General features: G+C 44.0%; 1 protein-coding gene across 1 annotated transcript in view; it reads left to right on the top strand.

Moving 5' to 3' along the window:
• The window catches only part of SLC30A2 (solute carrier family 30 member 2), a 29,523-nt gene extending 5,480 nt beyond the window's left edge, over positions 1–24,043 (top strand). Inside the window, exons 4-8 of the mRNA XM_058195136.1 lie at positions 6,729–6,882; positions 13,471–13,630; positions 16,508–16,613; positions 19,894–20,028; positions 22,163–24,043. Coding sequence (XP_058051119.1) covers positions 6,729–6,882; positions 13,471–13,630; positions 16,508–16,613; positions 19,894–20,028; positions 22,163–22,308 — 701 coding nt within the window. The 3' untranslated portion in view covers positions 22,309–24,043. The remainder of the gene's footprint in view (positions 1–6,728; positions 6,883–13,470; positions 13,631–16,507; positions 16,614–19,893; positions 20,029–22,162) is intronic.
• The last annotated feature ends 225 nt before the right edge of the window (positions 24,044–24,268 follow it).

The raw sequence follows: 24,268 nt of genomic DNA, 5'->3' as shown, positions 1-24,268 counted from the left end.
TGGGACAAGTAACGGGAGCTCACCCTGTTACCAGGGATTTGAACTGCTGACCTTTCGATCGACAAGCTCAGTGTTTTAGCCACCGCATCCCTAAATCGAGCATTGCCTGCATTTATAATCCAAGCCCTCCTTTCTCCATTTCAAGGAAATTTCCCACCAACTTCTACCTGCAGAGCCCAACTGGACAATGTTGGCTTCTTTTTTCTCTGTTTCCTGATTGTGGCTTCCAACCTACGTTGTTCCTCTCTGTTCATTCATGAGGCACACTTAATTGGATTAGCTACATGTTCCAGCATCTGCCTTTGTCCTGCAGCGTAACCTTTACGCTCACTTAGTTACCTTGTAGATTTAATGGGGTTGATGAACTTAGGAGGGTTGGCTGGCTGAGGGTTCTGTGCAGAAGTAGCCAGGGTTAATGTGTCGTGTGAACAAAATCTGCACTTTTTCTTCCGGCACCCGCTCAGCTTGCTGGGGTGGCATATTGCCAATCTTCAATGACACGTTTTCTGTTGACTATTCAGTACAGACAGTGACTTTGTTTGAGTTATTTGACTTCCTCTTACCATTGTCTTTAGTTCCTTGTCTTCAGTTCCTTGTCTTCCTGTTGCCTGGAGCTTTCTCTAGCTGATCTGTCCCCAATGATCCAGCCAGTTCCTTACGTTTTTTGCCTATATTTTAATCACATACACACACACAATTTGCAATTACCGTATTTTTCAGAGTATAAGACGCAACCTAGTTTGTGGGGAGGAAAATAGGAAAAAAAAAATCCTCCCTCTGCCTACCAGGTATTCATCTGGCTAGCGTCCTTAGCCTGGTCAGCTTCAGCACATTAGTTCACTGGTTGTGAGCGTGCGCGCACACACTTGCTTTGCACGCACGCACCTTGTTGGGGCTTATAAGCAGCTTCAAAAGCACAGCTGATCGTCGGAAGGCGCTCCAGTGAGTAAAGCAGGTGAAGCGCGGAAGCAGTAAGAAAAAGGCAGCAGCTCTTCCGGGTTACCATTTGGGGTTTCACGCCTCGCGTTTTAGGGCCTCCAAATGCTCCGTTTGAAAGCCGTTCAAGGCTGCTGGGATTGCCAAAGCACATCACTGCTGATCACCGCCCGGAAGCACGATGCACAGAGGCCGCAAACGTGATGCACGGAGGCGCCGATGTGCTTTGGCAATCTCCGCAGCCTTGAACGGTTCTCAAATGGAGCGTTTGGAGGCTGAAAATGCGAGGCGTGGAGCCCAAAAACACAAGCCATTGTCTGTGGCAATCTCTGCAGCCAGGAAGAGGACGTGCAGAGGCCGAAGGGTGGGGGCTGGCCGGAGATGGGTTTCAGCAGGTTCTGACCAGTTCTGGAGAACCGGTAGTGGAAATTTTGAGTAGTTTGGATAACCGGTAAATACTACTTCTGACTGGCCCCGCCCCCATCTATTCTCTGCCTCCTGAGTCCCAGCTGATTGGGAGGAAATGGGGATTTTGCAGTATCCTTCCCCCTGGAGTGGGGTGGGAATAGAGATTTTACAGTATCCTTCTCCTGCCACGCCCACCAGGCCATGCCACGCCCACCAAGCCACACCCACAGAACCAACAGTAAAAAAAAATTGAAACCCACCAGGCGGGGCTACATTTAGGAGTATAAGACGCACCCAAATTTTCAGCCTCTTTTAGGGGGGGGAAGTGTGTCTTATACTACGAAAAATACGGTATTTAGTGGCTGAACTGCCACAAAAACTGGGTCATTGGTCCGTAGTGACGGTAGCAATGATTTTAGTTTAGTTCCTTGTCTTACTGTTGCTCAGAAACTTCCTTTAGCTGATCTGTCCCCAGGAATCCAGCCAACTCCTTGAGTTTGATCCTGTATAGTTTAATCACATAACATAAGATACATACCATGCAGATACTTGGTGCAGGAGTTTCCAATCTTGGCAACTATATGACGTGTGTACTTCGACTCCCAGACTTTCCCAGTCAGCCATGCGTTAATGATTTAACTGCAGCACAATCAGTTATTGGTCCTTAGTACCACCTTCCTAAGAGATCAGTGCTCATATGGTAGGCATTGGCTGAAAGAAAGATGTAACAGTTTTTTCCTGAAGGCCATCACTCTGCTAAACAAATAATTCCCTCAACACTGTCGAACTATTTACTAAATCTGCACTACTATTAATCTTCTCATCGTTCCCATCACCCATCTCCTCCCACTTATGACTGTATGACTGTAACCTTGTTGCTGGTAATCCTTATGATTTATATTGATATATTGACCATCATTTGTGTTGTAAATGTTGTACCTTGATGAAGGTATCTTTTCTTTTATGTACACTGAGAGCATATGCACCAAGACAAATTCCTTGTGTGTCCAATCACACTTGGCCAATAAAAAATTATATTCTATTCTATTCAAAGATAAAAGATGTAGATCTCTTTCTCAATAAAGATAAAAGATCTCAGAATTTGTATGCAGGGGTGCGTGCGAAACTTGCCATCCGATAAGACTTTAATTTGTCTGTTTAACACAACTCTTAGTTGATGTGCAATTGAACCCAGCATGGCTCCTAAGTTCCCTATTACAGAGCTTAGGGGGAAAATTAGAAAAATATACATATAGTATATTTGTATATATATTATATAGGGGAAGCGGTGGCACAGGGGCTAGGACGTTGAGCTTGTTGATCGAAAGGTTGGCAGCTCAGCGGTTCAAATCCCTAGTGCTACCGTGTAACGGGGTGAGCTCCCATTCCTTGTCCCAGCTTCTGCGAACCTAGCAGTTCGAAAGCACGTAAAAAATGCAAGTAGAAAAATAGGGACCACCTTTGGTGGGAAGGTAACAGCGTTCCGTGTGCCTTTGGCGTTGAGTCATGCCAGCCACATGACCACGGAGATGTCTTCGGACAGCGCTGGCTCTTTGGCTTTGAAACGGAGATGAGTACTGCCCCCTAGAGTCAAAAACAACTAGCACGTATGTGCAAGGGGAACCTTTACCTTTATACATATAGTCTAAAACCGTGGTGGCAAACTTATGACACGCGTGCCACAGGTGGCAGGCGGAGCCATTTCTGTGGGCACGCAAGCCATTGCCCTAGATCAGCTTCACTGCGCATGCACACGCGCCTCCCACCAGCCAGCTGATTTTTGGGTCTCTGCCACGCATGTGGGAGATGCATGCCCATGCCCATGCCCATGCCCCTCCCAGGAGTCCCCTCGCGGCCCATTTTGGATGCCAGGTAAGTACAGGGCTCGCATGGAAGCTCTGGGAGGGCAAAAAACAGGCCTACCAGAAATTCTGGAAACAGACCTATTTCTGGCCTCTGGAGGGCCTTTGGAGGGCCATGGTAAGCTGTTTTTGGCATCCTGGATGCTCCAGAAAAGCCAGGGGAGGGCAAAAAACAGGTCTAGTGGACCTAACGTAAGTCTGGAAACGGGCCATTTCCGGCCTCCGGAGGCTTCAGGGGGGCCTGCTAGGCCCAAAATAGGGTGCTAAGGGGTTTTGTGGGCATGTGCAGGTGCATGAGCAGGGGGCAGGGCAGCTCGGCGGGATCGCACACGCATGCATGGGTGGGGCATGTGGAGGGCATTGCATTATGGGTGTGAGCACGCGTGCATGTGACCCCTGCACTCCCCCCGCTTTTGGCATGCGACGGCAAAAAGCTCAAATATAGCTGGGCTGAAATGAATCAATTGCTCTTTCATTTAATGGCAGAATGAGCTGATTGGTTGAAAGAACATTTAGTTCATGAGTATTTGGCAGAGGTGCTCTTTATTAATTATACCTTGGGTGAGTGAGTCAGCCGGTGCAAACTTGGGAGTTTTCCAACCTTTAATGCCTATGTCAGATCCGTGTACTGAACACTGTACTCTATATGTTTCCGTACTGAAATTTGTTTCAACTTCTACCCTCAAAACAACGCTATAGAGCACTGCACACCAAGACAACTAGACACAAAGACAGTTTTCCCCCGAATGCCATCACTCTGCTAAACAACTAATTCCCACAACACTGTCAAATTAACTACCAAGACTGTATTACTATTCTTCTTCTCATCCTTACTAGTACCTATCTCTTCCCATTTATGGCTATATCCATGTTGCTTGTATCTTTACAACTTATATTGTTTTTATTGTTTCCTAGTATGATTTGATTGCTTATTATTATCCTATGACTATCCCTAAGTATTGAATCTTATGATTCTTGACGAATATGTTTTATTTTTTCTTTATGTACACTGAGAGCCTATGCACCAAAGACAAATTTGTTGTGTGTCCAATCACACTTGGCCAATAAAGAATTCTATTCTATTCTATTCTATTTATTTATTTTTATTTTTATTTATTTATTTAGATATTTGTCAAACACAACAATATTTATTTATTTATTTATTTATTTTTATTTAATTTTGTCATAACAATATACACAAGCATAACACAAAAGATTATATAATATATAAACATATATATGAGGAGAAACAAGGAAGTATAGGCATATATATATATATAGGGAAAGAAACAATAGGACAGGAACGGTAGGCACGTTTGTGCTCTTATGCACGCCCCTTAGAGTCCTCTTAGGAATGGGGTGAGGTCAACAGTGGATAGATTTTGAATAAAGCTTTTGGGGTTATGAGAAGAGACCACAGAGTCAGGTAATGCATTCCAAGCATAGATAATTCTGTTACAGAAATCGTGTTTTCTGCAATCTAAACTGGAGCGGTTGACATTAAGTTTAAATCTGTTGGTAGCTCTTGTGTTATTGTAGTTGAAACTGAAGTAGTCATTGGTAGGAAGGACATTATAACGGATGATTCTATGAGCTAAACCCAGGTCCTGTCGAAGGCGACGGAGTTCCAAGTTTTCTAGACCCAGGATATCAAGTCTGGTGGAATAAGGTATTTTACTGGTTACGGAGGAGTGGAGAACTCTTCTCGTAAAATACCTTTGGACACGCTCAACTGTATTGATATCAGATATATGGTATGGGTTCCAGACAGGCGAGCAGTAATCAAGAATTGACCTAGCAAATGTTTTATATGCTCAGTAGTGTGGTGTATGTAAGTATAAGCGTTGGTCGCGTTGGTGGATGATCTCTGGAGGGCCAGGGATAGGGGTTGTTCCTCTGCCCTGGTCCTATTAGACCTCTCAGGGCTTTTGATACCATCGACCATGGCATCCTGCTGCGCCGGTTGGAGGGATTGGGAGTGGGAGGCACCGTTTATCGGTGGTTCTCCTCCTATCTCTCCAATCGGTCGCAGACGGTGTTGACAGGGGGGCAGAGGTCGGCCCCGAGGCGCCTCACTTGTGGGGTGCCGCAGGGGTCGATTCTCTCGCCCCTTCTGTTCAACATCTATATGAAGCCGCTGGGTGAGATCATCAGTGGCTTCGGTGTGAGGTACCAGCTGTACGCGGATGACACCCAGCTGTACTTTTCCACACCGGGCCACCCCAACGAAGCTATCGAAGTGCTGTCCCGGTGTTTGGAAGCCGTACGGGTCTGGATGGGAGAGAAACAGGCTCAAGCTCAATCCCTCCAAGACAGAGTGGCTGTGGATGCCAGCATCCCGGTACAGTCAGCTGAGTCCACGGCTGACTGTTGGGGGCGAGTCATTGGCCCCGATGGAGAGGGTGCGCAACTTGGGCGTCCTCCTGGATGAACGGCTGTCTTTTGAAGATCATTTGACAGCCGTCTCCAGGAGAGCTTTCTACCAGGTTCGCCTGGTGCGCCAGTTGCGCCCCTTTCTAGACCGGGATGCCCTATGCATGTTCACTCACGCCCTCGTGACGTCTCGTCTGGATTACTGCAATGCTCTCTACATGGGGCTCCCCTTGAAGGGCATCCGGAGGCTGCAGTTAGTTCAGAATGCAGCTGCGTGGGTGATTGAGGGAGCCCCTCGTGGCTCCCGTGTGACACCTATCCTGCGCAGACTGCACTGGCTACCTGTGGCCTTCCGGGTGCGCTTGAAGGTTTTGGTAACTACCTTTAAAGCGCTCCATGGCATAGGGCCGGGTTACTTACGGGACCGCCTACTGCTACCGAATACCTCTCACCGACCCGTGCGCTCTTACAGAGAGGGACTCCTCAGGGTGCCGTCAGCTAGGCAGTGTCGTCTGGCGACACCCAGGGGAAGGGCCTTCTCTGTGGGGGCTCCCACCCTCTGGAACGAACTCCCCCCAGGACTTCGTCAACTTCCGGACCTCCGAACCTTCCGTCGCGAGCTTAAAACACATTTATTCATCTGCGCAGGACTGGATTAGATTTTAAATTTATATTGGTTTTAGATGGGTTTTATTATTTATATTGCTTTTTAATAATTCGGCGTTGTAGAATAAGTTTTTTAACTGTTATTTTAGTCTGTATTTATATGTTTTTACTTGCCTGTGAACCGCCCTGAGTCCCCTGGGAGATAGGGCGGTATATAAATGTGATTAATAAATAAATAAATAAATAAATAAATAAATAAATAAATAAATAAATAAATAAATAAATAAATAAATAAATAAATAAATAAATAAAAAAGCATGAAATTACCATACGAACTGGATATAACCAAAGGGAACATTAGGACAGGAACGGTAGGCACGCTGGTGCTCTTATGCACGCCCCTTATCACACTTGGCCAATAAAGAATTCTATTCTATTCTGTTCTATTCTGTTCTATTCTATTCTATTCTATTCTATTCTATTCTATTCTATTCTATTCTATTCTATTCTATTCTAAACAAAGTTTTCTGACTTTTGCTGCAGAGATTTTGGGAGCCCTGCTGTCCGTTCTCTCGATCTGGGTGGTAACTGGTGTGCTAGTTTACCTAGCAGCGCAGAGACTGATTTCTGGTGACTATGAGATAGAAGGAGATGCCATGCTTATCACTTCCGGCTGTGCTGTGGCTGTAAATATCATGTAAGTATGAACGTTCAGGGTAATTTTTGAACAACATCCTAAAATCCTTAAGAAAAACTCAAGACTTTACCAGGTGATGGACCTTGATCCTGGCAATACAGGTAGTCCTTGACTTACAACTACAGTTGAGCCCAGCATTTCTGTTGCTAAGTGAGACGTTTGTTTAATGAGTTTTTTGCCCCATTTTACGACCTTTCTTGCCACAGTTGTTAAACGAATCACTTCAATTAAGTTATCGCTTAACTGCGCTTAACTTTCGCTTCTCAACCAAGAAGCTTCTTCAGCTCTGACTTGATGGTGGGGAATGGAAGTATTTATACTCTTTGCAGAAAGCTGGTCATTTGCATCCTTTTAGTGAATCGTTAAGGCCACCTAGAGCAGGGGTCTCCAACCTTGGTCCGTTTAAGACTTGTGGACTTCAATTCCCAGAGTCCCTCAGCCAGCAAAGTCACAAGTCTTAAAGGGATCAAGGTTGGAGACCCCTGACCTAGAGGTTTATCTGTGTCATCCAGTCAGAGCTGAAGAAGCTTCTTGAATGAGAAGTGAAACTCCTTCACAGAAAAACCAGAAAGTCCCGTTGCTTCTCAAAAAAACACCTTTGGGACAACTATGACTTGGATGACTGAGAATCTCCATACACATTCAGTTAAATTAGTAACACAGCTGTTAAGTGAATTTGGCTCCCCGATTGACTTGTCAGAAAGACGCCAAAGCTTCTGCCAACCTAGCAGTTCGAAAGCACATAAAAATGCAAGTAGAAAAATAGGGACCACCTTTGGTGGGAAGGTAACAGCCTTCCGTGTGCCTTTGGCATTTAGTCATGCCGGCCACATGACCACGGAGACGTTTTCGGACAGCGCTGGCTCTTTGGCTTTGAGATGAGCACCGCCCCCTAGAGATGGGAATGACTAGCACATATGTGCAAAGGGAACCTTTATCTTTAAGCGACATAGTTGTTGAGTTTTGCCCCATTTTACAGCCTTTCATGACACAGTTCTTAAGTGAATTGCTGAAGTTAACATGATTGTTAAGTGAACCTGGCTCCCCCATTCTCTTTGCTGGTCAGAAGGTTGCCAAAGCTGATCACATGACTCCGGGACATTGCAATGGCGATAAAAATGAGTCAGTTGCCAAGCATCCAAATTTTGATCATGTGACTATGGGGATGCTGCAGCGGTCATGGGTGTGGAAGACGATCATAACTCATTTTTTTCCGTGCCCTTGTAACTTTGAACGGTCACTAAAGGAATTGTTGTAAGTTGAGACTATCTTTACATGGAAATGTCTTTGTGGATGGACCAAATAAGGGTTCTCTTTGATCTGCTTGGCATTTGAAAGGCTCTTGATTCCATGCAGCTAAAATAATTGGGTGGTAGTAAAAGAATTTTCCAGAAACTCTGTAGCAGGCATCTTTAGTGCACTTCTGGAGACCAGCCTTAGTGTCTGCCAAACTCCCTGTTTCTCCTGATGGTTTTAAAACTCTTTTATTTGGGAAAAAAAGCTGGAAGGTTACTAGACATGCAAAGTAAAAGCTTCACTCCTAACACTGCTGTTATCTGCAAGAGAGCTTTTGGTGCCTGCAAAAAAATAAAGGAATAGCTGGCTGTAACCCAGCGCTTTGTTTAGAAGTCTGCATTTTGTTGAACCAAAGACAAACTGTCTTATCTGCGCACCCCCCCCCCCCCAAAGGGGCAGGAAGCAAAGAAAAAAGTACATTAAGGAACTTGGATCAATTTCAGTTTCACCTCTCTGTGGTGCCAACCTGGATCTGAATTTCTGCCATTGTATTGTGCCCATCCCCAACCAAAATCTCAACTGAAATGAGCCACAATATATTTTGTGGCACAGAATCTGAATTATAGTAACTCGCAAATAATTAAAGTCCTTCCCCCCACCCCCCACCCCCATTCTACAGTAGGGTCCTAATCTGGTGCTGGTCATTTGTGAATAGGAAACCTTTTGCCCCTGGACAAGAATGGTCGAGCTAAGATAATTTGTATAGGTAGTTCTTGACTTCCTTGCACAGCTGACTAACAAGCAAAGACTGAAATGCATAACGCCAGACATGTCACTAGAAAGCAAAATCACGAAACTGTGTCTCACTTATTTTGGCCATGTCATGCACTTGGAGTGGTGCGGTGGCCTAGAGGTGGAACTGTCGCCTCACAATCAGGTGGCTGTGGGTTCAATCCTAGGTGAGAAAGATATTTCTCTCTCTGGGCGCACTGCAAATAAACAAAACTCCGCACTGATGTCAGGAAGGGCATCCGGCCATTAAAACACTCTGCTAGCTCCATCCAATTGTCCAGACTCCACCCCGCAAGGGATTATGGGGTCATTAAATGAAGATGATGATGCAGGGAATTCACTGGAGAAAGCAATTATGTTGGGAGGAGTTAGTGGTAAAAGAAAACCAAGCCATCAAAGAACATGGTTGCTGGATACCATCAAAGCTGAGCGTACAAAAACTCAAAAGAAATAGTGCAAGATGGAAGATGTGATCCAGTGGTGGGATCCAGCCAGTTCGCACCACTTTGGGAGAACCGGTTGTTAACTGTCTGAGCAGTTTGGTGAACTGGTTGTTGAAAGAAATCATTAGGGCAGAGAACTGGTTGTTAAATTACTTGAATCCCACCACTGATGCAATCCATAGAATCGCTAAGAGTTGGAACATCTGTTGCTAAGTGAAAGTACTCAAAGTGTTAGTGACCACTTTTAGTATCTTTTTGTCGCTGTCCTTAAGCAAATCACCTAGTGAAAAGGCAACTCTGGTTTCCCCATTGACTTTGCTGGCAGGGAACGTGACAAATGGCAACCACAGGACTCTGGGATGCTGCAACCATCACACATACTAGCCAGTTGCTAAGTGCTTGGATCGTAATTATATGACTGTGGGAACCCTGAGACAACTAAGTGCGAGGATGGTCGCAACTCATCTTTTTCATCACTGTCACAACTTTGATTGGTTGCTAAGCAAATGTTCTACCTATAAGGACTACCTGTAATTTCTCCCTAACTTTCACAAAGGACACATGCGATTGATTGATTGATCGATTGATTGATCGATTGATTGATCGATTGATTGATCGATCGATTGATCGATTGATTGATCGATTGATTGATTTAACAGAATAACAGAGTTGAAAGGGACCTTGGAAGTCTACTAGTCCAGCAGCCCCCAACCTTTTGGGCATCAGGGAACGATTCTGTGGAGAAAGGTTTTTCTGCGGACCGGAGGGGGCGTGGTTTTGCATGCTGCCTGCATGCTGCGGCCTGGTGCTGGTCCAGGGACCAGGGGTTGGAGATCCCTGTTCTAGTCCAAGGCGTTGCTCATGCAGGAAACCCTATACCGGGGTGTCAAAACTCGAGGCCTGCAGGCTGGATCCAGCCCACAGGGTGCTTAGATCTGGCCTGCGGGGTTGCCCGGGAAACGGTGAAGGACCAGCTTCTGCCAACGAAAATGGGAGGGCCGTTCGAGCTCCATTTTCAGCTGCGATGGCCTCCTGAAACCCTCTGCCAGTGAAAAAGGAGTTTGGGAGGGCTGTGTGCAGCCCCTCCCGAGCTCCATTTTCTCTGGAGAGGGCTCAGGCCACCACAGGCACTCCTGACATTGAGCTAGCCACGATTAACCTGATCACGGGCCCCCAGCCCCCCCCAAGGTCAACCCTGATGTGGCCCTCCATGAAATCGAGTTTGACACTCCTGCCCTATACCATTTCAGACAAATGGTTGTCCAGTCTTTTCTTGCTTGCTTGCTGCCTGGTGCAAAAAAGAACGCCAGCAATAAAAATAGCAAATCCTCCCGCTCTTTTTAAGTCCCAAAAACCAAACAATCTGGCAGTTCTTCGTCTAAATAAGGGGAGAGGCTTGATCAAAGCACACGCTATTATATTCTCCTTCTGATTTTGTTTCTTCATCTCAGACAGGCCTCAATTAGCATCTATTTGATTCCTACCAAGATTGCACTTCCCTTCCATTTATGCCAAGAATAACAAATACAGGTAGTCACCTTGACTTAAAACCATTTGTTTAGTGACCGTTCGAAGTTACAACGGCACTTTAAAAAGTGACTTATGATTGTTTTTCACACTTATGACTGTTGCATCATCCCCATGGTCACGTGATCAAAATCCGGATGCTTGGCAAGTGGTTCATATTTATGACGGTTTCAGTGTCCCTGGGTCATGTGATCAACTTTGGTGACCTTCTGACCAGTAAAGTGAATGGGGGAGCTTAACAACCATGTTAACTGCAGCAATTCACTTAAGAACTATGGCACAAAAGGCTGCAAAACTCAACAACTGTGTTGCTTAAAGGTAAAGGTTCCCCTCGCACATAGGTGCTAGTCGTTCCTGACTCTAGGGGGCGGTGCTCTTCTCTGTTTCAAAGCCGAAGAGCCAGCACTGTCCGAAGACGTCTCCGTGGTCATGTGGCCGGCATGACTCAACGCCAAAGGCGCATGGAACGCTGTTATCTTCCCACCAAAGGTGGTTCCTATTTTTCTATCTGCATTTTTTACGTGGTTTCGAACTGCTAGGTTGGCAGAAGCTGGGACAAGGAACGGGAGCTCACCCCATTACGTGGCACTAGGGATTCGAACCACTGAACTGCCGACCTTCCGATCGACAAGCATAACATAACATAACATAACATAACATAACATAACATAACATAACATAACATAACATAACATAACATAACATAACATAACATAACATAACATAACATAACATAACATAACATAACATCAGAGTTGGAAGGGACCTTGGAGGCCTTCTAGTCCAACCCCCTGCCCAGGCAGGAAACCCTACACCATCTCAGTCAGATGGTTATCCAACATTTTCTTAAAAGCTTCCAGTGTTGGAGCATTCACAACTTCTGAAGGCAAGTCGTTCCACTTATTAATTGTTCTAACTGTCAGGAAATTTCTCCTTAGTTCTAAGTTGCTTCTTTCCTTGATCAGTTTCCACCCATTGCTTCTTGTTCTACCCTCAGGTGCTTTGGAGAACAGCCCGACTCCCTCTTCTTTGTGGCAGCCCCTGAGATATTGGAACACAGCTATCATGTCTCCCCTAGTCCTTCTTTTTGTTAAACTAGACATGCCCAGTTCCTGCAACCGTTCTTCATATGTTTTATCCTCCAGTCCCCTAATCATCTTTGTTGCTCTTCTCTGCACTCTTTCTAGAGTCTCAACATCTTAGCCACTGAGCCACCAAGTCCCCCTTATTGCATATTAAATGTCGCTTAGCAGCAGACACTTTGGGCCCAATGGTGGTCATAAGTCGAGGACTACTTGTATCCCAACCCAATCATGGATAGCTTGCAAACTCATGGGGTCACTTTGGCACTTTTTGATGTGTGGACTTCAACTCTCAGAGTTGCTGGGAGTCTTTGCTGGCTGAGGAACTCTGGTAGTTCACAAGTCTTAAAAGAGCCAAGTTTGCAGACCCCTGGCCTAACCAAGAATGTAATGTGAGTAAACCAGGGTTGAAATGTAAAATTTGTTACTACCGGTTCTGTGGGCGTGACTTGGTTGGGGGGTGGGGTAATGTGACTGGGTGGGCGTGGCCAACTTTTTTTTCTAACTTTTAAAAGCATTTTTTCTAGCTGAAGAGGTTGTAAAGAAATGCTTTTAAAAGCCTGTGATGATCAGGCAACTCAGCTGGGATCGTCAGAGGAAAAAATGCTTTTAAAGGGTTCTGATGATCCCAGCTGAGCCGCGCAATCATCAGAGGCTTTTTTTTTTCTTTTAAAAGTACAACTGTTTGCTTAGTGACTGTTCAAAGTTGCAACATCACTGGAAAAAAAGTGACTTACGACCGTTTCTCACACTTTTTAACCATGGTTGCAACATCCCCCTGAATTAAAATTCAGACACTTGGCAATTGACTCAGATTTATGACGGTTGCAGTGTGCCAGGATCCCCTTTTTTGATCTTCTGACAAGCAAAGTCAATGGGGAAGCCAGTTTCACTTAACGACTGTGTTACTAACTTAACTGCAGGGATTCACTTAACAACTGCGGCAAGAAAGGTCCTAAAATGGGGCCAAATCAAGGGTGAAATCCAGCAGGTTCTGACAGGTTCTGGAGAACCAGTAGTGGAGATTTTGAGTAGTTCGGAGAACCGGCAAATACCACCTCTGGCTGGCCCCAGAGTGGGGTGGGAATGGGGATTTTGCAATATCCTTCCCCCAGGAGTGAGGAGGGAATGGGGATTTTACAGTATCCTTCCCTTGGAGTGGGGTGGGAATGGAGATTTTGCAGTATCCTTCCCCTGCCACGCCCACCAAGCCATACCCACCAAGCCATGCCATGCCCAAGCCACACCCACAGAACCGGTAGAAAAAAAAAATTGGATTTCACCACTGGGCCAAATTCACGTCACAAATGTCTTGCTTAGCAACAGAAATTTTGGGCTCCATTGTGGCCGTAACTCGAGGACTACCTGTACTAAAAGTAGCACTGATCTACATGGCATTGGTCTCCTAGTCTGGTCAGTCTTAAAAAGCTGACATTTTCTTGGTTCAGTTCCAGCTTCTTAATTAATGTTCTGTGTACAACTGGCTCTTTATTAATATCTTTCTATAGAATGGGCATTATCTTACACCAATCAGGACACGGTCATAGCCATCACAGTCACAAGGAGGGGACACACAATACTAGCGTGCGAGCTGCATTTATCCACGTCGTTGGAGATCTTGTGCAAAGCATTGGCGTTTTGGTGGCTGCCATCATAATCTACTTCAAGGTAAGACCTCCAACAGAGAGATGGTTATTCTTTCGTCTCAATCATAGAATAGTCCCCAACAGTTTTATGGGACCACCAGGTTCTATCTTCCATTGTAATCTTGATTAGTGGATCACAAGTTTAAAACAGGAAGTGGAAATACGCATCGAACTAGTTAAGTCAAACTCATTCATTCTGTTGGATGATTGAAGAGTTTTGAGGCTGCCAGGGACATTACATATCTCCTTCCCACCACTTAATTTGAGGGTGTAGGGGATGAGACCACACTCTGTAGGACATTACAGGTAGTCCTCAACTTATAACCATTTGTTTAGTGACCGTTCAAAGTTACAATGGCACTGAAAAAAATGACGGTTTTTCCCACGCTTAACAACCGTTGCAGCATCCCCATGGCAGGGGTGAAATGCTCCCGGTTCGGAATGGATCATCCAATGCGGTAGCGATGGGGGCGGTTGGTTCGGAGTATGGGTAGCAAACATCCCTGCCCCCCCACCCATGCCCAGCTAAGCCGCGCAATCATCAGAGGTTTTTTTTTTTACTTTTAAAAGCATTTTTTCTTCGGCCGAGAAAATGCTTTTAAAAGTTAAAAGAAAAAGCCTCTGATGATCGTGCGGCTCAGCTGGGATTGTCAGAGCCTTTTAAAAGCATTTTCTTACAACCTCTTCAAGCGAAGAGGTTTGTAGAAAAAATTTTAAAAGCATTTTTTCTACAAACCTCTTCGGCTAAAGAGGTTATAAAAAATGCTTTTAAAAGACTCTGACGATCCCAGCTGAGTTGCCTGATCGTCAGAGGCTTTTCTTTTCTTTTAAAAGCATTTTTTTTGCCTTTAAAAGAAAAAAAAGCTTCTGATGATCAGGCAACTCAGCTGGGATCGCCAGAGCCTTTTAAAAGCATTTTTTATAACCTCTTTAGCCGAAGAGGTTTGTAGAAAAAATGCTTTTAAAAGTAAAAAAAAAAAGTTGGCCATGCCCACCCAGTCACATTACTCTCCCACCCCACCAAGCCACACCCACAGAACCGGTAGTAACAAATTTTACATTTCACCCCTGCCCCATGGTCATCTGATCGAACGTCAAGACACTTGGCAACTGAATGTCCCAGGGTCAATGGGGGCACCAGATTCACTTCACCATGTTACTAACTTAAATCTGTAGTGGTTGTCTCAAAGATGCTTTTTCAAAGATGTTTTTCCCCTCAAGGAAGACGTTTCGCTTCTCATCCAAGAAGCTGCTTCTTGTTCTGACTGAATGAAGCTCCTCGGATGAGAACCAAAACAGCTTGCTCCAGGAAAAGACCAAGTCCACGTGGCCTTTTGAAAAAGCATCTTTGAGACAACCATGACCTGGATGATTGAGAATCACCATAGGCAACTGTAATGATTTACTTAACAACTGTGGCGAGGAAAACGGGGCAAACTCACTTAATTAGTGTCTTGCTTAACAACAAAAATGTTGGGCTCAATTGTGGTCATAAGTCGAGGACTTCCTGTAGCTATTTTGTTACTAGATTTGGGCAGTGTGGTTATGACTGCTGAAATGTCACAAGTAGGAGGCTGCTCGTTGCCTACTCCCTGGTTTAAAAGAAGGCAATGACTGTCAGATCTTCAGCTTGGCGCCTCGCTGGCGCTCTGCCATCCCTCTTGGGAAGCAAGGGTCAGAGAGAGGAGAGGAAATAGGCAATTGGCCTGTAAGGGGTAGGTTAGGGTAGGGTAGGGTAAGGTAGGATAGGGTAGGGTAGAGTTGAGTTGAGTTGAGTTGAGTTGAGTTGAATTGAATTTTTTATTGGCCCAGTTTGATTGGACACACAAGAAATTTGTCTTTGATGCATATGCTCTCTCTGTACATAAAAGAATCATAAGGTACAACACTTAATGATAGTCATAGGGTACTAATAAGCAATCAGGAAACAATATCAGTATAAATCGTAAGGATACAAGCAACAAAGTTACAGTCATGCAGTCATAAGTGGAAGGAGATGGGTGATGGGAATGATAAGGTTAATACTAGTGCAGACTTAGTAAAATAGTTTGACAGTGTTGAGGGAATTATTTGTTTAGCAGAGTGATGGCATTTGGGAAAAGGGAGGGGGGGATGATAGGCTTGACAGAAACCAGAGGTTGAGAAATCAGCTTATTCCAGTCCTCAAGGAGGCGGAGCCTGAGAAAGGAATGCAAATTGCACCAAACATCTGTAACATTCTCAAAAAAATTTAGGCGGCATGCCACTGGTCAAAGATGAGCCGGTCAAGGGGGGAGCTAGATGACAGGAAAAAGTTTGTAATCTTTTGCATGTGAACTTCAGTTCTAGCCTGCTTTGTTTGCAACCGCTAATTCTCAGTAAAAGAACCGTATCATTTCAACCAAATGGAGTCGAGGGTCTTTCTTTCTTAGGAATCTAGCTGGGGCAAGCCTGACATTGATGACTCCCCCCCTCCCCCACATTCCTATGCGGACATCTCCTCTGTGGTAGAGTTGAATTATTTAATTCTGAAGCAGAACCGGAAACCGCTGGCTGTCCAGAGGGAGTTAAGGAGGTTATAATTTCTATTCCTGACAGCAGAGGTCTTCAAACTTGGCAGCTTTAAGATTTGTGGACTTCAACTCCCAGAATTCTCTTAGCTTAGCTGGCTGGAGAATTCTGGGAGTTGAAGTCCAAAAGTCTTAAAGCTGCCAAGTTTGAAGACCTCTGCTTTACAGCCCTGCTGACTGGAGGTAGAGCCCAACATTAGGAAAGGCCATGGGGGCGTCTACCATAGGGTGAGAATGCCAGTAGACATCAGCTGTGACTCACTGATGAAATGAGTGCCAAGCAGATCCTAGGAAGGGATTCAGCCCTTGAACAAAAAGAGGACTCATGGATTATTTTCTCCTTTTTCTAGCCAGAATATAAATACGTGGATCCTATCTGCACCTTTGTGTTTTCCATCCTGGTCCTTGGAACAACATTGAACATCCTCCGAGATGTTATCCGTGTGCTGATGGAAGGTCATTTCCTAGGGCTGGGAGATGGGATTGAGAGCGTTAAGTTGGATTTTGAAGACAGCAGGCTCACGTTGACTTGGATGATAGAGCAGGAATGATAAAAGTATGGCAGAAACACTGCCCAGAGGAGAAAATGTCTATGGAGATCAGGGGTGAAATGCTCCCGGTTCGGACCTGATCGCCTGATCCAGTAGCGATGGCGGTGGGTGGTTCGGAGACCCAGTAGCAAAAGTCTCTGCCCCACCCCCCCAATGCCTAGCTGAGTAGCATGATCATCAGAGGTTTTTTGTTTTTTTTTAACTTTTAAAAGCATTTAAAAATACTTTTAAAACTTTTAACTTTTAAAAGCATTTAAAAGTAAAAAAAAGCCTCTGCTGATCGCGCGGCTCAGCTGGGATCGTCAGAGCCTTTTAAAAGCATTTTTTCTACAACTACTTCGCCCGAAGAGGTTGTAGAAAAAATGCTTTTAAAAGTAAAAAAAAAAAAGTTGGCCACGCCCACCCATTCACATTTCCCACCACAACCAAGCCACGCCCACAGAACTGGTAGTAGCAAATTTGTCATTTCACCACTGATGGAGATTCTCCACCATGCAGGTCACAGTGGTCCCCAAAGTGCTTTTCCAACAGACTTCCTTGTTTTAGTTCCTTGAAAACATTTTGCTTCTCATCAAGAAGCTTCTTCGGTTCTCACTGCAAAGAATGGAGAGCCTTCCATTCCCTACCATTCAGTTAGGACTGAAGAAGCTTCTTGCATGAGAAGCAAAATGTTTTCAAGGAAACAAAGTCCAGTTGCATTTTGGAAAAGCACCTTTGGGAAGAGGAGGAAACCCTATGCCATTACAAGCTCCTTTAGTTTTTTCACAGCACTGGTTGACAAGTGTAGGTTGTTACGAACCCAGGTCCCTCCCCACAGCTGGATGCTACACACACATCTGCATTGTGCATTGCTCCCAACCTTTCTCTTCCAACTGGAGGGATAGAAGCCTTCTCATCCAGTAGTGAAATCCATTTTTTTTTTTTACTACCGGTTCTGTGGGCGTGGCTTGGTGGGTGTGGTGTGGCTTGGTGGGCATGGCAGGGGAAGGATATCGCAAAATCTCCATTCCCACCGCACTCTGGGACCAGCCAGAGGTGGTATTTGCCGGTTCTCCGAACTACACAGAATTTCCGCTATCGGTTCTCCAGAACCTGCTAGATTTCACCCCTGTTCTCATCCCTCCTGCCATCCCCCACTGAGCTCCAGAATGCCATTTAGAAACCACTCTTAGAAAGATTATTCCAGGAGGAAATCAGACTGGATCTTAAAGGAGAATATTTGTAGGAGAATATTTGACATGAGGGGTCCTTGGTGTTCTCTGAGCTTGCTTGTTTTCTTGCAGGCGTTTTATTAACCAAACTAGGTTACAGCATCAGCACTGATGATTTTATCTCATTTGGGTAATGAAATTGGTCTGCAAGAAAACAGCCAAGCTCCGAGAGCATCAAGGACCCTCCAGATTGGATCTTCCCCTATCCACCTATTTGGAATAGCTTGCTAATCCAACAGAAGAGCTAAATTCTAGAAAGGGAAACTATCATAAATTAAAAAGCCACACCCTACATTTAAATTGCAGTGGTGTTAATTTAATGTGATAAGGCTTTTAGCACACTCCAGGAATTCATGCTAGACAAGGCTATGCTATTTACTATATATATAGTAATATATTCAGAGTATAAGAGGCACCTTTTCCCTCCCTAAAACAGGATAAAAATTTAGGTGCGTCTTATACATCGAATGTAGCTCTGCCCATCCACTGCCCCTCACATTATGGCCTCTGCCTCCCAGCAATTTACCTTCTTACAGCAGGCAGCAAGAAGAAACAGCCCATTTCAGCTTCAGCACAGCCTAATTAGCACAAGTTGATTGTCCCTTGGGTCGGCCTTCTGACTCTCAGCTGTTTCAGGCTGCAGGGATTGCCATGGCCTATTGCTGCATGGGCCTCTGCTGCTTGCTGCAAGGAGGTAAATTGCTAGGAACAGTTTTTTCTTCTAATGCTAATCAAACTATGCTGAAAACGAAAATGAAAGTAAAGCAGGCTATTTGCTGTTTGCTGCAAGGAAGCAAAATTGCTGGGAGGCAGAGGCAGACTTCTTTTTCTTGTTTTCCTCACCAAAAGAGGTAGATGCGTCTTATAATCCAGAGCATTTTATACTCCGAAAAATACGGTATATATAGGGAGAGCATTTGGCAGTTTATAGTACAAGTAGTCCTCAACTTACGACTGCAATTGAGCTTAAAATTTCTGCTGCTAAGTGAAACATTTGAGTTTTACAACTTTTCTTGCCACAATTAAGTGAATCATTGCAGTTGTTCAATTAGGAACATGGTTCTTAAGTGAATCTGGCTCCCCCGTTGACTTTGCTTGTTAGAAGGTCGCAAAAGGGGATCACATGACCCCAGGACACTGCAACCGTCATATATATCAATCAGTTGCCAAACATCTGGATTTTGATCACATGATCTTGGGGATGCTGCAATGATTGTAAGTGTGAAAAACGGTCACAAGTCACTGTTTCCAGTGCCGTGGTAATTTTGAACGGTCACTAAATGAACTGCTGTTAGTTGAGGATTACCTGTATAATGAACATATGAAATGGCACGTAAAGTTATACTTTACTTTAGCCTCTCTATTGCTGGGTACTCAAAAGTCAGTTTGAAGAAAAAGAATGCCTTATATCCCTGATGGCGAACCTATGGTATGCGTGCCAGAAGTGGCACACAGAGCCATCTCTCTGGGCACACCAGCTGTCGCCCGTTGCTCTTCCAGGCTCCGGCGCACATATGCGCGCCAGCCAGTTGGTCTTCGCGCGTGCATGTATGCCAGAAACTGGAAGACCAGGTGGCCAGCATGAAACCAGAAACCAGAAGCTCATCTTTCCAGTCAGCACATGTTCCGGGGAGCTGCACTTTCAGTTTCTGGTGCTCCCACGTGTGCACATGCACTTCCATTTCGGCACTTGGTGCCGAAAAGGTTCACCAACACTGCCTTATATAAACTCGGCTGAAGAAGGTCTTGGCCAGCTTCTGCTCAGATGGCAAGGTTCAACTTTGGGAGTGTCCAAAAAAAAAAGAACATAAGATAAATTCAAAGCTGAAACAGATACCGAAAGCTTCATCATTTAAGCCACTGAGTCATCCAAGATAGGAAGCCCAAGGTGTGAGAGAGATGTAGAACTTGCAAGATCCTTTGCATCCTGTTGCTTTGGCTCATTTCTTCCATTTCCTTCCTGTTGTCTTATAGGTACTCCAAAAAGCATAGATTTCAATGATGTGAAAACCATCCTGCTCTCCATAAGTGGAGTGAAAGCAATCCATAGCCTCCACATCTGGGCTCTAACAGTGTCGCAGCCGGTGCTGTCAGTCCATATCGCAATCAGTAAGTTACACGTGAGTGAGGCACGTTTAGAATTTGCACCATTCTGGAACAAGGATAAAACACCCAGGCACCCAGAATAACTATAAATCAGTGTTTCTGAACTGTAGGGATTTGAAAATGTGTGGACTTCAACTCCCAAAATTCCCCCAGCAAACATGCTGAAGTCCACGTCTCTTCAAGTTGTTGAGTTATTGAGTCACATCCACTTGAATGGCCTGTCTTGCCACGGTTTTTTAAGTGGATTACTGCAATTGTTAAAGTGAATCACATGGTCATTAAGCGAATTTGGCTTCCCCCATTGACTTTGTTTTTGGAAGCCTCCTGAAAAGATTTCAATTGGCGATCACATGACCCCAGGGTGCCGCAATGGTCATAAATAGAAGTTTCCAAATTTTGAACACGTTACCATGGGGATGCTGCCACGGTTGTGAGCATTAGAACTGTCTGTAGGTCAGCTTTTCGATGCCGTTATAACTTTGGAGAGACGCTAAGCGAATGATTGTAAGTTGAGGACTACTTTTATGATGGTGAGAGTTCGCCAAGAAAATGCCACAAATGTTGGCTTAAATTAAGCTTTACTTAAAAGAAAACTGTCTTTTGATGGACGATTGCATGTTCCACCAGCCAGAATAGAATAGAATAGAATAGAATAGAATAATAATAACAATAACAATAACAATAACAACAACAACAACTATTATTATTATTATTATTATTATTATTATTATTATTATTATTATTATTATTATTATTATTATTATTATTATTATTATTATTTAATTTTTATACCGCCCTTCTCCTGAAGGACTCAGGGCGGTTAACAGCCAGATAAAATACAATACGATACAATAAAACCAATTAAAAAAAGAATAGAATAGAATAGAATAGAATAGAATAGAATAGAATAGAATAGAATAGAATTATTTATTGGCCAAGTGTGATTGGACACCCAAGGAATTTGTCTTGGTGAATATGCTCTCAGTGTACATAAAAGAAAAGATACCTTCATCAAGGTACAATGCTTACAACACTTAATGATAGTCATAGGGTACAAATTTAACACTTAATGATACAACACTTAATGATAGCCATAGGCTACAAATAAACAATCGGGAAACAATATCAATATAAATCATAAGGATACAATACAAATTAGGGCTGTGCACTCTGGACATTATTCAGAAGTGTTTTGAATCTCACTAAGACTTATTAAAGTAGACCGGCTTTTTAAAGTTTCTGCCCAAGGCTGGTAAAGGCAGCTCTCATGAGGTATGTGTTTCAGATTATGCCTGAACAAAGTTGTGTGGCTGTTAAGAATAGCGATAGCACTTATATACCGCTTCACAGTGCTTTTTACAGCCCTCTCTAAGCGATTTACAGAGTCATTCTCTTGCCCCCAACAATCTGGGTCCTCATTTTACCGACCTCGGAAGGATGGAAGCCTGAGTCAACCTTGAGCCCCGTGAGATTCGAACTGCCAAATCGCAGGCAGCCGGCAGTCAGCAGAAGGAGCCTGCAGTACTACATTCTAACCACTGCACCACCGCAGCTCTTTTCTATAAACAGGGATGTCAAACTCGATTTCATTGAGGGCCGCATCAGGGTTGTGTTTGACCTTGGGGGGCCGGGGTGGGCGTGGCTGGGGTGGGTGTGGCCAGCTCGACGTCACTTGTGTCGGCGCCTGTAGTGGCCCGAGTACTCTGCCAGAGAAAATGGCTCCTGAGCTCCGTTTTATCTGTGATAGCCTCCTGCAACCCTCTGCCAGCGAAAACGGAGCTCGGGAGGGATGCACGCAGCCCTCCCAAGCTCCATTTTCACTGGCAGAGGCACTGCGGGCTGGTCCTTCACTGTTTCTAGGGCAGCCCTGCAGGCCAGATCTAAGCACCCTGTGGGTGGATGTGCCCCGCCAGGGCCTTGAGTTTGACACCCCTGTCTAAGACTGTTAGAGAAGTGCTGTGCTTGCGTTTTCATAAGACCCTAAAGCAGTTTTTCCAAATAATTTTTGAAGCACGCCTAAACTAAATTAGAACCAATGTTATCCATTCTTGAGTGCTGGCTTTTGAAAGGGGCGGAGACTTCAATTTTCCTACCATCTCCAATACTTGTCCCTTAGCTCTTGTCATTTCTGTCCCAGATAAAGATGCTGATGCCCAGACTGTCTTGAAGGAAGCCAGCTGCCAATTGCAAAAAGCTTTCGATTTCCACACCACAACAATCCAGATAGAGAATTATTCGGAGGACATGAAGGATTGCCAAAAATGCCAGAGCCCCACAGACTGATCCACTGTCGCCAAGTAAGCTGGAGATGGACGTTCAGCCGTGTTAAAGCTGCTACCTCAAAGTATCCTAAGTGTAACCCGACTTACTGACTCCTTGTGACTAAATCCTTCTTCTGGAATCATCCAATTGAAAGTGCAGTTTTTAGTATGCTTGAAATAAAGCCAAAACACTTCCTTCCTTCCTTCCTTCCTTCCTTCCTTCCTTCCTTCCTTCCTTCCTTCCTTCCTTCCTTCCTTCCTTCCTGTTTTATAAATGGCAGAAATTTCCTGTCTATTTATTTTTGTAGTTATGGTATCTGCTTTATGCATCATTCCATATCGACAAAACTTCTTAAAGCACCTCTCAAGTTTAAATTTCGACCAATAAGCACAACCTTATATTCACTATTTGTAGAGGTCCCATTGGTGTTCTAGAACCAGAACATGTTCGGCCAGGACCATTTTAAAATTTAGATGCCCACAAATACAGCACCTGTCTGTAATATCTTAGCTTTGTCCATCTCTCTGTGATTTTAGGATAAATGCATTTGGTTTAAGGAGTTGCAGATGAATGGTGAATCGTACTCTCATCTGGATGCTTCTTTTTGCCTCCAACTAAAAGTTCCTCACAAGCCTATTTGATGCTCACACAGGAACTATTGCAGTTAATTTTTTATATGATTTTTATTGAAACTTTTGAAAAAGAAAAAAAAACTAATGTAAGGGAAAGAAGAAAAAAGGAAAGAAAATAAAGCAAAGAGAGAGCAGAATGTTCAAGAAAAGAAAACAAAGCTAAGAAAAACAAAAAAGAAAAAGATACAAAGAAGGGGTTTCCAATTCTCTTCATAGCAGTTACTATAATTATATTTCTACCTCTCTCTCTAAAGATACTTTATAAGGCTCTACCTTCTATAATCTCTCCTGTCTAATCATCAAAGCCATAAATCACGTTTGTTTTTTTTTATTTTTGTGGAAAAAATCCATAAGAGGTTTCTAATCACCAGTAAATGTATGTGTCTTTTGTCTAATAAAACAAGTTAATTCATATATCTAAGCAAGTTCTGTCAAATTTCACCAAAATTCCTCCATAGTCAAGACTGTTTTAATATTTCCATCTCTGTGCATATTATAGTCTCACCTCAATAATCATATATTTAAATAATTCAGCTCTTGAAGTACTGAACAGAGACATAAGACAGGTTGAGAGAATTATGGGAGTTAAGATTTAAAAAGAAACATAAAAGCTCTGGACATTTGCAGGTGATTTGGTGTTAATTTTAAAAGATCCACTAGAGGGAGTAGAAATAATGGGAAAAATAAAGGACTGGTACATTTTTAGCAGGTTTTAAGATTAATAATCAGAAGGCAAAGATGTTAACAAAAATATTGAAATTAGAAAATCAAATAGAACTGATGAAGAAAACTGCTTTTAAGATTGAGAAAAAAGTAAAAGACTTGGGAATTACTGTGACAGATATGAATTGTATGTTATTTCAAAATAACCAGGACACAAAATGGAATTGAAGATAGGTTAAAACGGGGAAAAATCAATTTCATACTGTTGGGGCTAATTTCTTGTTAAAAACGAATGTTTTGCCACAAATGATGTTTTTGTTTCAGACAACATCTGTTTTGACAACTGATGTTTCATTTAAACCAGGGGTGAAATGCTCCCAGTTTGGATTGGATCGGCTGATCTGGTAGCGATGGCGCCAGGTGGTTTGGAGCAGGGGTCTCCAACCTTGGTCCCTTTAAGACTTGTGGATTTCAATTCTCAGAGTTCCTCAGCCAGCTTTGCTGGCTGAGGGACTCTGGGAGTTGAAGTCCACAAGTCTTAAAGGGACCAAGGTTGGAGACCCCTGGTTTGGAGAACCAGTGGCAAAAATCCCTACCCCCCCCGCCGCCATGCCCACCCAATTGCCTGGTCGCCCACTTGCCTGCTTGCCGCTTCTTTCTGGCTCACTTGCTTTTCCCGCCCAAAT

The sequence above is a fragment of the Ahaetulla prasina genome, chromosome 10 (genome assembly GCF_028640845.1).
Source record: "Ahaetulla prasina isolate Xishuangbanna chromosome 10, ASM2864084v1, whole genome shotgun sequence".
Taxonomy (NCBI): domain Eukaryota; kingdom Metazoa; phylum Chordata; class Lepidosauria; order Squamata; family Colubridae; genus Ahaetulla; species Ahaetulla prasina.
The sequence above is the reverse complement of the archived record's forward strand: the minus strand, read 5'-3'. Positions and strand labels throughout refer to the sequence as shown.